General features: G+C 43.1%; 1 protein-coding gene across 1 annotated transcript; it reads right to left on the bottom strand.

Annotated features, from left to right (window-relative positions):
- Positions 1–1,373: 1,373 nt before the first annotated feature.
- Positions 1,374–11,477, bottom strand: tpm1 (tropomyosin 1 (alpha)). The gene is made up of 10 exons (XM_079280150.1): positions 11,242–11,477; positions 10,460–10,585; positions 6,195–6,328; positions 5,707–5,824; positions 4,590–4,660; positions 3,733–3,808; positions 3,461–3,523; positions 3,268–3,337; positions 2,608–2,686; positions 1,374–1,591 (listed from the first exon to the last, which is right to left on the bottom strand). Exons 1-10 carry the CDS (start codon positions 11,353–11,355, stop codon positions 1,588–1,590), a joined length of 855 nt encoding a protein of 284 aa, XP_079136276.1. The 5' UTR covers positions 11,356–11,477; the 3' UTR covers positions 1,374–1,587.
- Between the last annotated feature and the right edge of the window lie 6,147 nt (positions 11,478–17,624).

Here is a 17,624-nt window from a genome sequence, read left to right as displayed (position 1 = left end):
ACACACACACACACACACACACACACACACACACACACACACACACACACACACACACACACACACACACACATTAAACACAAAACCGTAACAAACACGTAAAACATTCACGCAATTTAGTCCTCATTCAAGGCCACGCGCAGTTCATTAGTGAGAAGGCGGTTTTTCTGAAGTTGATGGTGGAAGCCATCTTTGCAGTCAGAAAGCAAGTAGAAAAACAGAGAGAGGACAGGAAATCAGAGGAAATAGGAAAAGAGAAAATGCCTCTTGACACCTACCTTCTTCAGGGATCAGTTACTTATTTGAGTCTTTGTAAAACACACCAACAGTATCTGAATAGCCATTAAATAACATAATCAAACAGTGTTTTGATGTTCTTGTTTTGAGAGGGGCGGTTGTGTGTAGAGTGAAAACAGAGGATGAGCAAATTTGAACTAAAAAGGTGAAATGGTTAAATGGCAGCTTAAATATAAAACCTTTAAACCGGGATAGCGTGGGAACAAAATAGAAAATAAAGTCCTAAACTACATTTATATCTGACATTTTGGTCATACCATTCTCTATCAAGTGCATCTCATCATCTGCTTAAATATGGCGGATCAATATCCAAACTGAGAATCAACCAGTTTGTTGTGGTCTGACACTGTAAGAATGTGGCTCACCCATTATTCTGCCGTCCTATTTGAATTATGACATCTCAAAGCACACACCACCAGAAAATTGCTTACTTCCACTTCTTGCTCTGGAGATATGGGGACAACTTTAATAAAAACACTCAGAATATGTGATTGTTTGTTTATTCAAATATATGACAGGATACTGTGTATCATACAAAGCCCAGGGTCTCATAATCACTGATAGTTTGCTCCAATTCGTCCAGCAACCAGATGAGGCTCAACAAATCTTACATACTGTTCTGTAGTCCATCATGCCACCCTTTACTCTTCTACTTCACCACAATCTTCCCGATAACAATCCAACACTAATTCCCTACAATTCTCAAATCTTTCCAGTCGGCTCCTCCTGTCCACAGTACTAACTGCTGAAAAGTGCTTGCATGCATCAGGCTCCAATGCTAAGAGAGAAGACAACTTGGCTCAGCTTTCAGTCAAATACCTGCAGTTGTTTCTGTCATCATGGCACTACTGTGATATTCCTTGTATCTCAGCTTCACAGAAAAATATTTGACTGAAATAAAGATAACAAGAAGAAAGAAAAGCTGGGTGAAGCTCAACTAATGGCTTGTTGAGATGCAGGGAAAGAAAATGAAGATCATAACTTAAAAATCAAGGCTACTTGGCTTTATTAGAGCCACTTGAAAATAAATAAATTAAAAAGAAGAAAAAGGACAGAGTAAAGAGATACAGCTTACATAGAAGGAAGGACGTTTATTTTTTTACACAATGCAGAAAGATTTTAGGTGTCTGTACAAGTGATGGGATGCAATTAACTTTGACATGAGGATGAAAACACGAGGAGGAGAGGAAGGCAAAGACAGAGAGGGATGGGAAAATTGAGAGATGGCTGGAGAGAGCAGACAGATGACGCTTAGCCGACAGGAGGCATCTTTGATGAGGTGTGAAATATTTATCTGTGTGGGAGAGAAGAAGTACAGTGAACCAGGGGGGTCGGCGTGGGACCTACGGGAACTCGAGATGCACACCACAACACACCAGAACCACAGGAGTCACGGCACGACACGACACAACCAGAATTCACAATGGCAGTGCATTGTGAGGTGGCACACACACACACCGGCAAACGCAATCAGGAGGTCGGACCAACTCCTTCCTCTGATTACATTGAGACCGTTCTGCTCATGCACGAGGAGCACCGCTTTACCAGGTTGATGCTGTGCACTTTGTCAATCTGCCACAGAATGGCCAAATGTCGAGGGACAACACTAATGTAGCAAAACTGGGGACTCAACGACAGTGATGCTAAACTGTGACAGTTGTGGTGACCAACTGGTACAACGGCAGAACAAAGGGGGGATCTTGCAACACTCAGGGGCGGGCCTTTCTTCTGGACAGAAGTAGACCATGTTAGTAGAAGAGGAAACATTCACAACCTGGAGTTAGAATCGGATTCATTGAAGTGCTCTCGGGATGAAGTCAACAGCAATTCAATAGACGATTTCCATGCATTGCCAGAATGTCAAAATATCATGTGAAAATATCACGAGTGTTTAGAAATGACTATGAATCTGTAAAAAAATGCATGGACTGACGAAACCAGTGCATAACATTACTCAAGTCCAGTTTACAGTATTCTTCAAACATCAATGATGCTGATACAAAGAGCATTCGGTATCATAACCACACTGAAAAAAGGAAGTGTGATGAGTTGTAATTATTGCCTGACACAGACACGGAAGACCGCAATGTCTGTTTTAAGACGTCAAACTTTAAGACCGTATAAAAACATAGCTGCAGAACTATTGTTAAGTGTAGGAACAGATACAAGGGTTGGATGTACTAGTTATGATGGGTATGAAGGAAATATAAGAGGAGATGAAGGCGAGGTAGCAGGTGTACAGGTAAACACAGGTGCAGGGAAGAGGGGGGGGGGGGGCGGAACAAGCAGGCGCAGCAAGTTGAGAATTACATGGAGGTCATGTCGTTGAGGGCGTGGTCCAGCTCCTCGCTGATGGCCTTGTACTTCAGTTTCTGGGCATACAACTCATCTATTGGTGGGCCAGGGGTGCAGGGGGGCGGAGGGAGGGGGTGAAGGTGAAGGAGCACATGGCAAGGAGGTGAAGGGTGAAGCATCCAGAAATATTGACGAGAGAGAGAGAGAGAGAGGAAAAGATAGGAAGAGGTGACAGAAAAAAAATATTTGAAAACAGGGGAAAAAGAGGAAAAACAAGTTCCACCAGAAAATGACAGAATGGAAGTGCAACAAAAGTCAGGGCAAATTCCTCAGCGCCATGACGAAATGGAGCATATCTCTCACTAAGTCAACATTTAGGCCCGATAGCTCTGATAAACATCAAAGCCATTCTTTCCTACCTTGAAACTCAAAAAACAAATCAACGAAACATTAATAGAAAAAAAGTAAGAGTCACCACAACAAAAGTATGTTGCTGGCTGGAAAAGAGCCGTGACGGCATCAAAAGGGAAGCAGAAGTAGAGTTCAAGAGCGAAGCAAATAATAGACTGGAATACTTATTTTTTTTTTTTAGCCCTGATACCATCAATGACACAAGAACCATTTAAAAAATAACCAGAATAGCATTCTGGGGTGAGGGGCAAAAAAAAAACATACCTTCCAAGTCATCAATGGTCTTCTCAAGCTTGGCTACTGATCTCTCAGCGAACTCAGCACGAGTCTCAGCCTGTGTGACAGAGACAGATGTATAAGTGAGTCCAACACTCAAAGTGTGATACAGCACCTGTGACTCGCATAAATGATCCTGGAGTCAGCCTGCAACCCCAGATAAGGCCTTGTGAAACTTTACCTCCTTCAGCTTGTCGGTGAGGACCTTGATCTCCTCCTCGTATTTGTCCTCCTTCTGTGAGTACTGTGGGACAAAAACAATGACAGCTGTCAAACACATGGGCATGGAGTCAAACTCTGAGTGTCCTAAGTGCGTAAAAACACATGTCTATCATTTTTTACAGCTGTGGATGGATTATCCCCACGGCTCCTCTGCTCCCCATCCCCCCCCCCAGTCTAACCGGGAGCTGAGGGGGTTTGCCAGCATGCAGTCGGTCAGAAGGCTGCACTTACCTTCTCAGCCTGGGCCTCCAGTGACTTCAGGTTGTTGCTCACAGTTTTCAACTCTTCCTCAAGCTCAGCGCATTTGCTGGTGTTTTAGATGAGGGGATGAAGTTGCGAAGGATAAGATGAGGGGGTAGTGGAAAAGGCAGGAAACGAGGATGGACAGAACCAGGAAGAAGGAAAGTAAGAAAAAGGGAGAGAGGAAACAAGATAAATAAGAACTACAGGGATTCAACGACGAGGGAACCCCAAGTGCCTTAAAAGTGCCTTAACAGAGCCGGATTGTGAGAACAGCAATGTGAATCTTGTGATCGCACAAAGAGTGGTGGGTTGCAATGTAATCGTTAATTTGGTTCAAGCTATTTCCGCATCTGAATATCATGCTTTCTCTTAGATGTGAGGTGTTATTCTTGCACAGTCTCTGCCATGTTAGAGACGTGAAAGAGTCGAATATAAGAGCATAAAAGAGGAAACAAGCGCAGCAAGCAAAGCAGAGGGGACACTTAACAGCATGAATGACAGTGGGAGGAGCCAGTCGTCAAAGATATGTGTTAGTTTTTGTTTGTAGTACCTTTGTGACTGAGGAGTTTAGTGATTTCATGCTTTGCTCCAAAACCCTGTGCTCATCGTCCATTCTCCGAGCCCGTCTGTTTGTGGGTGCGGCGTACGTGTGCGAGCCAAAAACCATTCAAACCATGGACAGCATGCAAATAATGAAGACAGACAGTATGAACACAGGGCACACTGTTCAAATGGATACGAGTCTTGTACTTTGCGTATTAGTGCTGAAAGCTCAACTGTTGAAATGCCAGCGCACGTGCAAATGACAGTGCCGCTTTGGTGCGTGTAAAGGTGAAACATCTTACCCCTCGTTCAGCTCAGCGCGCTCCTCTGTACGCTCCAGTTCACCCTCAATGATGACCAGTTTACGGGCCACCTTTAGGTGCAGCACAACAGAGCGTTACGACGCAACACATGACTGACACAACTGGGATGCGGGTTCAGTTTTTTAAGCGTGGCCTAATATCTAATATTTGAAAACTACACTTGGTAACGCTTCACTTTAACCCCCATTCATCGGAATTCATAAGCGTGACGTAAACATTTAACGAATGGTTTATAACACACTATAATGTAGTTATAAGTATATTTAAGAATGTTTTTGTGTTTATTCAGTATTTTTTAACAACTATTACTTCTTCTCGGAAGACACATTTGATATTATTACAACTACTTGTGTTAGAGTACCTTTTACTTGAAAGTGAAAGTACTAATACGTCTCTGTAAAATAGTGTATTGTAATTAGGAAAAATATACTTAAAGTATCAAAAGAAAAGGTACTTAATTTCTCAATTGAATTATATCAAATAGTCGTTTAACCAACTACTTGTTTCAGCTCTAATAGTACATGTATGTCGTGAAGTAGAAAGTAATGTAAAATTAATATACTCAAGTAAAGTACAAGTACCTCAAATGTGTACTTAGGTACCGTACTTGAGTAAATGTAGTTCGTTCAACTCCCCCACTGATTACGATTGTGTTTTACTATGTCATCATACACCAGCCACCACTAACGGGTGCCCACAGGAGTTATAGTTGTTGGCAAATGCGTTAATAAATTCTTATGTGTGCTAACATTATAGTGTTTTATAAAGAATGTATTAAATGCTTATATCCTGCCTATAAAGGCTTAAGTAAAACAAAGGGTTGTCTTGTACTTTTATGAAAAACACAGGACCCATGTGAATGGTGATTTTGGATTAAAACTTCAAAAGGTTTGTCATAATTGTGTAACAATGCTTCCTTATCGGATCGTACGACATAAAAAGAGTTACATTCTATCAACAGATTAAGATATTATGAAACAAATATCTTGGAACTGAATACGGGTAACACGTCTGCCACACAGTCACTGGTTGCAGTAAACGAGCAACCGTCTGTTCGATGTTGCAGATGTTTTTTTGAGGTGGCGGAAAAACTCGCCTCCTCATATTTGCGGTCAGCCTCCTCAGCGATGTGCTTGGCCTCCTTCAGCTGGATCTCCTGCAGCTCCATCTTCTCCTCGTCCTTCATGGCCCTGTTCTCAATGACCTTCATGCCTCTGTGTGACGGAAGAAACAGATCATGATGTTAGGAATCAGGAGCCGAGACCCGACAGCCTAGGACACACGGGGTCTAGTGCACAGGCGTGGCGGCTGGTACATCTTTAACATGTCCTTCCAAAGTGAACAGCTAACTGTTTCCTGACATGGAAAAGGGATAAAACACTGAATTTATGGATGTTAATAAATGACTGCACTGTTTGACACAGCTAGTGTGACAGTGAGCTGTGTGATATCCAGCTCTGCAAGCACAGAGGCTCCGCTTGTACCCCATACCAAGAGACAGGAACACGGCCCCGCCACCTGGTCTCTGCAGCGAGACAGATCCAGATCAGAGGTCTGAGTCTACGCTGCTCATAAGAAACCCACCTCTCGCTCTCGTCAGCTGCCTTCTCAGCCTCCTCCAGCTTGGTCAGGGCAGTGGCCAGACGCTCCTGAGCGCGATCCAACTCCTCCTCAACCAGCTGGATACGTCTGTTAAGGGAAGCGACATCGCTCTCAGCCTAGGGAGAGGAGAGGAGCAAGTGAGGAGAAAACTTAGAGGTCGACGTCTTTCACAAAACAACCTGAAAATGACGCCAGTGCATCCAAGTCAGCCCAAAGAATGAACGAGAGGTGGTGGATTGTCATTTTTTTGTTTTATGCCAGGTGGGTGACTGTAATTGCTGTTGTGCAAAAGGTGTTTCTGTATGCAACCTCTTGGGAAAAGCCCTCCTTGTGCCAGTGCTCCTATAATTGACTATTTATCATAACAATGTCCCAAGCTGACAGCAGGTTGAATACCCTGCCTCATTACTAGACCCCTGAGGAAACATTAACAAGGCTCAAGTCAAAGCGAGACAATAAACGGTATATGACTGCTCTCATGGCGAAGAGGAGACTCCCTGGATCGTTAACAACTGTAGGAGACATTTAAGTGTAAGGGACTTGAAAAAAGGGGCAGACCTTTCCTGTGATTATTCAAACCTGCGGAGTTACTTCTGCTTTATGGCGTCTGTTCAGCCGGTTTGAGGCTCTGCAAACAGGCTACAACCAGTGGTTTGACGGTTGACCCTGCAGCAGAGTGAGCAGTGGTGGACCAAAGTGCATCGGAGGTTGTGAAGCAACAAGGAAGTACTAATAACCTTTAAACTATAAACCCCTGCAGAAAGATTTATTTCCCGTCTAGATAACTGCCGCTATTCACACGAGGGTGACATCACTCTTTGGTAGCTGTGAAAGCCTATTGTCCTTATAAGGGCAACTCAAAGAGCATGTACACTCACAGAGCATACTGACACCTTAAATGTTGCCACGGATTATTTGTAACTTCCTGGTTGCTGAAAATGATATATTCACATGTTTTAACCTGCCGTTTGGCGTGCGTGCACAACCGAATAAACGGAAGTTACTGGAAAGCAGGTTGAATAAGGACCGGTTACGGCAAAGTGCATCAAAGGAGACGCAAGTGCAACACAGGAGGGATATGAGGCGACGCACTGATGCAGTGTTCCGCGGTTTTTTTTTCACGTAATATGACTTGGGCATCGGTGGCCTAACGTTGCCAAATATAAACACTGATCCGAGAGCAGCAGGCTGTCGAACCCTCGGCGGAGCAGGCTACTTTGTGGTGGCTGGCACTGCGTGGAGCCGTGCAAAGCTCAGCTTGCAGCACTGCGGTGCGTCAAGAGAAATCCCGCTATATCACAGGGTCGCCTATGATTCAGCGGAACAAACACGCACACGGGAAAGGCTACAAGAGGAAGATGTGTGATATTGGGTTTAATAAGCAGCTTCTCTCTGGCTGCACGCGCGGTAAAAATAAAAAGAAAATGCTTACTTGTTCCCTGGCATTCCTCTCCGCAAGTAACTCCCTCTGTAATTTCTCGGCTCTCTCTTCAGCACCGTCCGCCTGATCTTGTAAATATTTGATCTTTCGTTTGACTGCCTCGAGCGATGTAGCTCCGGCCATTGTTTACTCTACAACTATGTTAAAAGAAAAACGAAACAAAAACACGCTCTGAGCGCAGCACAATTCCCGAGTAAGGGTCGAGATGACGTCCTTGATTGTGCTGAAAGCTGCGTGAAGACTGGACGGCGCGCAAGCTTTCTGGAGACGCTCTCTGCGACGCCTGTCGTTTGTCCAGGAAGTGCTGCTGATTTCAAAATAGACCTGCAAATTAACCGTTCTGAATGATTGTGCACTGACAGATTTACACCGTGGAATTATTCCGGATTGCCTCAGGAAATAACATCATGTGAAATTGAATTGATGCAAAGTAACAATGCATATTTAATGACAAGAACACACCCAGTCAATACACTGTAATTAGCCCGCTTGTAGCTTTCTAACAGAGCCACCGCGCCATCTGCTGGTCAATTGTGAGTAGTGGCACATTCAGTAAGTCTTCACTGCATACAGCAATTCCAGACTATGCTTTAAACTTTTAACTGAGCAAATATCACAGAAAACCCTTGAAGAATATGAAAGGGGGGAAAAATAAGGCTATAAAACACGAAGTATAGTTCAACTTGTTTGAGCACTACAGCCATACTTAAACCTCCCTACATAGAAATATTAAGAAAGAAAACACAGCAATGGAGTGGTCTCGTGTGACGTCACAGTTTAGCTGTCGGCCATGTTGGAGTACACACAAAGCCACTGGCATGCACGGCTGAGTCGCATAAGCTATCGGTGGTGAACTTTTGTGCTGTCTTTGGTTGTGGCAGCAGAGCTGATAGAGACAAGAAATCATTCTTTCGTTTTGCCAGCGGTCATTACACATCAAGGAAATGACACGAAGGAGCTATCCAAGCGACGTCGCGAGAAATGGCTGTCACGCATCTCTCGAGATATAAAGGAATGGAATTTGGCGTACACTAGAGTATGTGCGGATCACTTTATAAGTGGTACGTGATTTTATATACAAATTCGTTTGTGAACAGTATTTAATAAAGGAAATATAAATTAAACTTTGACATGAGAAGGTTACCGAAGCTTCATCGGCCCGTGACAGCAGTCGGTGCCAGAGACGTGTCGAGCGTGTACAACAGGCGAAACACAGAGATGCAGCCTCAGCATTGCTTGATACGAGTTTAACGTCAGATCATATATATATATATGTATATATATATGTATATATATATATATATGTGTGGGGGGGGATGAAGTTAGGAGTTAGTTGAAAGTGAATTCCTACACACACGCACACAATGACGTGCACGTACAATGTAAACAAACACACGTGTCTGTTTGCGCTGAGTAAACATTGAATATTGCTAAATATCGGACCAGATCTGTATATATTTACCCTCCCAATGACGAGATGAGAATTGTCGACGACCGTTGCTTTGACGTCTCGGACCCATCCACTGACAAACTGATTATAAGCGTCGAGCCCTTTGTAGCACTCCAGCTCGTCTTTTGTGTAAGGACTGGGGGTGTTCACGAGATACGCGTAGATGTTGGCGTAGTTTACCGATGGAAGATAAGTAGGATCGGCACTGCAACGATCTGCACTCATCGTATAGGGATCCAAGTTACCAATAACCTTCAATTTGGCCAGGTAGCGAATCTTTGATGCACTATCCAGTGATTCAAAGTATGGTATTTTCGCCGCACTTCCTTGTTTACGCGCCGCCATGTAGGATCTGTATGTACTCCAACATGGCCGACCGACCTCGTAACTAAGGAGATCGTGACGTCGGTGAGACCACTCCATACATGGGCCTACAGGGAAAGAAATACGGCACCAAGTATGACAGATATAACTCACCAGACTACAGTCACACTAATGCCTAACTGCCCAGAGGAATCCAATTAAAGGCTTTTTTTACACCGGGTTATCCCGGAGGCCACTTCTAAACCACACTACAAATGGATTCCCCTGATTGACTCTTGTGAACAAAGTGTCTGCTGCACCGGACAGTCACACTAACTCGGGCATTTACAGGATTCTTTTTTTTCTCGTGAAAAACGGTTTCCGAGGATTTTCCTCCAAAAGCACGACCTTCAACATGCCTACATTGAAATGATTTACATAGTTTAGTTGTCATGTATTCATCCGAAGGGAATTTATTTTAAAACACTCATTTATTTACAGCGTCCCCCCCCCCCCCTGTGGTTAGCATGGAGCGCTGCCTGCAGTATGAGCTCTATCTTGACCATATAAAGCAGTGGGGCTATATTTATCCAGGCGCTTTGCTCCATGCGCTCTGGGAACGACTGCGCATCAGGACACTTTACTGTTCACTCTGAAAGACACTTATTCAGCCTAAAACCTGTAAACCTGAACACACCAAGGCCTAAAACACACCAGAAATATAGGGTATCAATGTTATGATATCAATGTACGGATTCATTGGATTTGAAATAAATAATGAGCGTTGCGGTTAAACAGCCAATCGGACTTTCTTTGGGCAGACTTGTGAGGGATTGTGCATGCGCCCCTTTAACATAAAGCGACAGTTCAACAGTAATTGGACATTTGATAAAAAGTCCATGTGGACTTTGATGCTCAAGTTTGAATGACGACAGAGAGGGAATTTCCCTTCCCGGTGTTGTTGAACTGTCGCCCGTCGGAGAGTGAAGAGAGTAAAGGTGTGAAGAAGCGTGTTGTAGAAATGGTGCCATTGTGAACCCCTTCCTTACTTACATCGGCGGCTTTCTTCTCAGCCAGCTCAAGTTTCTCCTGGGCATCCTTAAGAGCCTCGGAGTACTTGTCCAACTCATCTTCAGTTCCCTTCAGCTTCTTCTGCAGAGCTACCAAATCGTCATCAAGCTGTGGCGAGTTTCAGTTTCAGAGGTGATCAGCGAGGAGTTGCGTGAACGCGCACAGGCGCGAGAGGCGTACAGAGAGACACACAGGACAGGACAGGACAGGAGAGGACAGGACAGGAGAGGACAGGAGAGGGGGAAGAGAGAAGAAAAGTTAGGGAAGCTCATGCACGTCAGGATCAGATACCTTGGTGGCGACCTCCTCAGCGGTCAGCAGCTTCTCCTCAGCAGTTTGGAACTCCTCAAACACTTTATCTCTTTCGTCTTCAGAAAGACGCAATTTCTTTTCCAACTCTCTTATATCGTCCTCTAACTATACATGCATATAAAAAAACATCATACAATTAAACACATTATACAAATTAACATGCAATTATTTAATGAATGATCAAACATATTTCTCTCTAATTTACATTTTTTAAATTATCAACATGGTTTGGCTATATTTACATCATCAAAACGGTTGAGAGGAGGATTTATAGAGTCCAAGAAGGATTGATTATTCTTAATTTAATCCTTATTTGGGCTTCTCCATGAAAGTAATGAATCCGTATTTAGGAGGCGATCCATTTAAAGGACAGCTGCTTTAAACTTCTACTGGTATTCCTGCTTTTAAATCTTTGGGATTTTCCACAAAAGAAAAAAAACACATCAGCCGACCTGTTTGCTTCTGTCCTCTGCTGCTTTCTTGTCTCCCTCAGCCTGCTCAGCTCTGTCCAAGGCATTCTCCTTGTCGAGCTTGAGCATCTGCATCTTCTTCTTGATGGCGTCCATGGCTGCTTATTGCTGTTCGGCTCCAACAAAACGTCCAAATGAAAACCAAGAAGGCAATGGGAGAGAGGCTAGAGCGTCTGTGCCTAACTGAAGACTAAGCTGGAGTACAGGCGCTGCCTGGCTGTGCCCTGTCAAATATCTACTTTGAAGGGGGGGTGACTGGATTCCTTTGGACATCCAATACTTTTTTCGGAGGGGGCGTGTGAGGGTGCCCGGGCGTTTTTTTAAGGCTCTGCTCCGCGATTCGTTGCTCCCAAACATTTGACTTTTGATACGTCTTTATATGGGATGTGATGGACAAGCAGGCAGCTCCCACGGAGAGGCTTCCTAATGGTAGTGTTACAGAAGCCATTTAATGCAAGGAGAACATGCAGATGAAGCTTAGATGACGGCATCAAATCTCTGCATGACAGTTTGTTTTACCACTGTGGCGACACATTTAAAGGCAGCATGTGGTATTTGTCTCTCTATTGAGTGTCTCTTGGGGTTTTTTTTCCCAGTAGAGTATTACTGAAATCTGGGATAATTTTTGCTGTTCATATAAATTATCTTCACAGTATTCTCTTTTTCATCTGTGTTTTTTTGTCCTGTTACAGGCCGAGTGGGACCACAGGCAGCTAGAACAGTTTTACCAGGTTTTTGTCAACTTGCAGCAGCTGGTGTGTGTGTGTGTGTGAGTGTGTGTGTGTGTGTGAGAGTGTTAGGGTGGGTGAGCGTGGTAGCTCAAGCCAAATGTGCTGTTTGAATGGAGATGCCTTCGATAAGCCCATCAAGCCCTAGTGGCATTGTTCACAGTCTGGGGAAGTGTTTACCTGATAATGTATCGGATATCCTCCCTGTAAACTGTTGATGTGTCATTTGACTGTGGCCAGAGTTTTATACCTCAGTTACAGCAGCTGAGCCGCTAATTGACTTGGCATTTAAGAGATGTTTACTGCTATATGAAGTGCTAAAGAAGAGTATTTCAGTTTATATGTAGCACATTTATTTATGAAAGGGTATGAATGTGTAACATTATATCCCATGCAATTCTATAATATTCTGTTATTACGATGTATACATTATTAGTTCATTATTAGATCCAATGATCCCCATTTTTAAAGACATTATGAAAATGCACTGAGCCAATGAAACGTTAAAACACACAACTGCAAGGACTGAGGCACCCACCAAGTGTCTTCTCGTCTTCACAAGGCTCCTCAGGGATATTTTTAGGACCTCCTTCTCTTTCTTGCACCTGCCTTCGTCTGTAATATGGATTCACAACTCTGTGCCAAGAGGGCAAAGTCCAGTGCTATAAGATATGTTCCCCAAAATAATCCTTGTCTTGTTCAGGCTTTCGTCTGTTTTACAGATTATTATTGCTGTATGGCTGACTTTCAGCTGTAAAACATGACCAATATTAGGAATAGTGTTTATAATTTTCTCAAGATATTCTCCAGTTAATTTAGGCATCAGCCTGGTCTTAGACTTTGATTGAAAGGCTCAGTAATACAAACAATATTTAGTTAATCCTGGGCCAGCTCATGTTGTGATAGACTGGCATTTGTATAATTGTGACTGGCATTGAAAAGTACTGGTCACAGATCAGGCCTTATTTCTGTCTGCTTTTCTCTGTAACTGGATCAAAATTGGTTCTTACATGTGATTTACTGGAAAAGGTCTTTTTCTTTTTCACGACTTGTTGAGTAAAAAAAAAAACCCACTAAATGTACAGAACTTGGAGGTTACTGCTGCACAGAAATGGCTCTGAATATGCGGAGATAATGCATTGCTTACCAAATGAAGTCATTTACTTTCTCCAATGTATAAAGAGGGGTGTTCAAACATGACTTGTTTCTATTTAATACTGTGTGCATTTAGTATTTTACGCTTTTGTCACATTGAATATCTTCAGAATTACTTATCTTCATCAATGTCTTTACATCGTTGACAGAAAGCGTGATTTGCAATTTGATCTTAATTATCTTAAACAGCCTTTCCACGTAATGGACTCCGGGGAGGTTTGTAATGGCACACTGGATTTGCTGTGGCATTCTGGGAATGAAAATAAGCTCCATTATGATGTTTCCTTTACCGTACTGGTAGTACAGTAAAAATAGCCCGGGGCCCAATACGCTTGCTTTGATTAAAGTAGTCTCAAATCTCTCCCTCTGTCCAGACGTTATTGAAAAACCACTGCATTCTGAGTTACATTGGAAAATGAAAAGCTCTCACACCTTAAAATAGAGCAAAAGGACATAAAGCATAGTGGTCTTGCATTGACCACATATAATGAGAACAGCAATAACAAAGTATTTCATATTTAAAGCAATTTTTAGGCTGTGGTGCTGTTCGGAAGACAAGAGTTTCTTTTTCGTGGCTGCTTAAGTAAAAAAAAAAAAAATCTCCAGACATATAATTTTGTGCTCTCTGAAAAAAAAAATCTGCCTCTCAAGGCCTCCAAAGCCTCCTGCCAGAGGAGCCAATGAAAGCATCTGAAAAACATTCAAGTTTTTGTCCGACCATCTACATTTTATAGCTTTTGAATTGGTACTGAAACATGAAAACACCTGATATGTTAACTAATATGGAATGTACTCTTAGGAACAACATGAGTTATGATCAAATAAACGTTTATCATTTTACTCTTGCTATATTTTCTTCTGTCCTAAATATTTGCCAACAGTCACATTAATGAAGAGTTTATTGTCTTCAGAAGGCTGTGTGTTGCATGAGCTCATTGAAAAAGCCACGAATCTTCTCAATGTTCATCCTCAGAGGCGGCAAACAGCTGAAAGGATGTAGCGTGACTTCACTGAATGACGAATTAATTCCTCACAACGCACTGTATGTAAAAACAGACTTGCCATCAGACAACAATTGCCCATTTTCTGGACAGATCTAAGATCATGTCTACATGAGACAACAGCTGATTGAAACAGGTGCAGCAATGAGCAATGAATTCATATATTCACATTCACTAAGCTATCATTGTATTCATTTTTCCACCATGTGAGATTGTGTTATGGCAACCATGGTCATATACAAGGTTGTAAAAATTACGAAATACAGAACACGGGACAAGTCTGAGGCCACGAAAGTATTTATAGCTATAAGTCTCAAGGGGGCAGAAAAGTCAACTGAGACCTAAGAGACCCTCAACTCTCAGACTTTTAACTCTGTTACTGTGTGGTCTTTAGGTGGTAGTGCGGTTTGTCCTCCTGCCAATTGAAGTGCGACAACAGCTTTCCAAGCGCTTTAATGCTAATACTGTAACCCTGTATTCCTTAATCTGTTAGGCCTACAGTGACAACCCACTATGCATCAGGAATGGCCAGCTCTCCTCAGTCGCTGCTCAGGGAGGAGCTTGGCTGTTGTGCCTGAACTCATGTTTGCGTAAGATACATGTAAGGCTGTCTCATGGCTGAAATGTCACTGCACTAGAGACAGTATGTCTCTGCCTCTGTTGAGTCTCAGTCACAATACCTGTCCGATTAAAAAACAGCTTGTTTTTTTTAGGAGAATTATATAATTTAGTGTAAAGCTACAGCATTCTGACACGTGTGTGGTTGTTTTCGAATGACTGCAACGGACACAGAATAGCAAGGGAGCACTCGGGGTAGCTGTCCCTCCATGTTGAGCAGCCACCGAGTGAAACTCTGAGAAGCACAGTGCTGGCAGGTTCCTTGTCAAATGCCATCTGAAGATTTCTGCAGACATCGCCCAGATATATATAGAGAGAGAACTCCTTGGCTCTTTCAGACTGTACTCCTGGAATTAGATAGCTCCATGCAGGGGCATAATCATTTAGCATAGCAAAAGCGAAGAGGGGGGGTGCAACCCAAGCTGTAACCCGAGCCCAGTCCATGGTCTACTGTCGCTTGGTTTAGTCACAGTAATGTTCCTCGGTCATATACTGCTTCGACTCAAACTAGTATGTTAGAGAGCACAGGTGGACATCTAATCATAACCACAGAAACTGGTACAGTATTCTACTTGATAGATAGTTGCATAGAGGCTGTGACACTTTGACTCACGCAGTTCTGCGTGGTGATACATCTTCATTAAGGGTGTAAATCAAACAACAAAGTGTCCCCCAGTCAGTTGTAATGCCATTTAAACTTTCTATAACAAAAACTGAGCGTGCAGTGTAAGCCGCTTGAAATTTCAATTCACAGTTTTTACCACCGACGGGCACGCTGGATAATTTGAGTCAAATTCCAGAGGTATAAGGTCACATATTTTAGTTGCAGGTGCTCCATTGAGGATGGGTAGCATTCTTCTTGTGCCAAGTTTTTTCAACAGTACAAGTAGCTGCTGTTAAATGAAAGGATCAGTCATATCTCAGACTGTAAAGACCTGTAATATAACTCCTACAGGCCAGGAATGGGGAACAGCATTGTTTTGGCTCACATTGTTTCATAGAAATCCCCACAATTGGACACATTCTTTCTACAGATGCATTTTTCAAAGTTGAAATTTAGATGTCAAGTTTGCAGAGAAGCCTCTGTGGCACAATGCAAGCAGCTGTGACTAATTGAGAGAAAACAAGCTGAGCTTTGGTGTAAAAATACCAAAAAATGAAAGCTTCCAGCACTGCAAACACAAATGTGGGAAGAAGTCATAATGGAGGAATATTTGTGGCCTCGGCAGGACTCCTCCCAGACTGTTTGTTTGTGTTCCCCCTCTACAGATGGAGACACACAGAGAGGCAAGAATGTCAGCCATATCTGATGCTGCTCAGTCAGCTTCGACTAAAAGAGGGGAGGAGAGAAAGCATTCGGGGGCGAACTGTCATGATTAATTTCAGACTCATGCGGGAATGCCATGCTAGAATTAGTGTGTAAAATTGAATTCTCCAAAAGGCCAGACATGTCATCGCAGGAATACTGGAACAGAAAAGTCAATCTGTCTGACATTCTGCAATACAAATCTGCCTTCAATTTAGAAAAACAACACTTTTTGCACTTCTGTTGTGTTTATTTGTACACAGCAAAGGGCAAGAGGGAAGAGGGGAGTACATGATTGTTCACAGGCAGCTGGAACTTCTCCCAGATTAGAGATTCCTTCCACAGCATCAGAGTTGTGTGCTCAGATATTCTTCCTTCAGGGATCAAAGGCTGTTGAAAGATCTATTTAAGATGCTTAAATGCTCACTGTCCTTTGCTTTGTGCTCGTTGACATCCTCTTACAGCATAATCATTGTTGCTTGCTCTTCCACAGCTGCCCAGCATCTCGTTGATGGTCTTCTTTAAATATTTGCCTTCAATCTTTTGCCCCTCATGTCGCAGGGCTAGAAGTTTCCGTGTTTGCACACAGAGGGAGAATCTTTCATATACGTGTCCATATATGGGCTCTCTGGTGTTAGTGAGGTAGAGTAGACAGAGGCGAGGGCTGAGTTGCGGGGGCTTTTTGTGAGGTCCAAAGACGCACTCGATATTTCTTTCCATTCCACAGGGCTATAAAACTTCTTGGTATGCACCTCCAGCTCAGCCACTGTTACAATCCTGCCTGTCAGAACCCTCGGCTGCAGAGAAATTAAACACTGGCAAAGAGGAGGAGGAGGATGCTGGACTTCTATGGGAGTATGTTAGTTTCCCTGTCTATATTCTTGTGATCAAAAAGCTCTCTTAATTAAGCCCCTCTTAACAACAAAATCCATCTAAGCTCTCCTTGAGGTGGGATAGTCATCATCAAAACCGTTTCAATTTCCATTTGTAGCAAACAAAAAGTCCAGTTTTCTAAATTTGAGTGAGAAAGTGAAGGTTTATATGAGCTTATGGACTTCAAGCCGCGAAATGACCATGGCTTAGCTGAAGAAAAGCCATGGAGCGTGTGTGAGAATCTATGGTGATGAGACATTCCAGTGCGGTTTTGAGTGGCTGTTTGAAAGCTTGCGGCCTACGTTCACTACGACTGGGTCACAGTGGTCTCTCTGCAGCGAGGAATGCCACAGGAACCCAGAGCTGTGCGGCACCTGCATTCTTACACCAAAGCCTTTCTGCAGCCCCACGTTTGATTTAATGGCGTGAGCATTTTCCAGTCAGGTTTAGACTCACCACACAAGGGTTGAAGAAACAACTGTCGGAGTGCAGGGACATGAGAATAAATAGACAAATAGACATCCATCGGGTGTGGTCTGGTTAATTCCTGCCCCAACATCCAAGGCCTCTGGGTCAGAGATAACAATATACAGTACGATAAGAGAGTAATTATGCTACGAGTCTGCTTAAAGAACACATCTCTCCCATCAAAAGATTGAGAAAGACCGGAGGAGAAAGACGTTT

The sequence above is a fragment of the Melanostigma gelatinosum genome (assembly GCF_949748355.1).
Source record: "Melanostigma gelatinosum genome assembly, chromosome: 1".
Taxonomy (NCBI): Eukaryota; Metazoa; Chordata; class Actinopteri; order Perciformes; family Zoarcidae; genus Melanostigma; species Melanostigma gelatinosum.
The sequence above is the reverse complement of the archived record's forward strand: the minus strand, read 5'-3'. Positions and strand labels throughout refer to the sequence as shown.

What these genes read in the sequence shown, in the direction of transcription:
- tpm1 (XM_079280150.1), bottom strand. Translation starts at nt 11,355, where the DNA reads ATGGACGCCATCAAGAAGAAGATGCAGATGCTCAAGCTCGACAAGGAG. An exon ending in CAGAGGACAGAAGCAAACAG is followed by an intron (nt 10,586 to 11,241) that starts GTCGGCTGATGT and finishes AACTCGCCACAG; the next exon opens with CTTGATGACGATTTGGTAGC. An exon ending in CTGAGAAGAAAGCCGCCGAT is followed by an intron (nt 6,329 to 10,459) that starts GTAAGTAAGGAA and finishes TCCTCTCCCTAG; the next exon opens with GCTGAGAGCGATGTCGCTTC.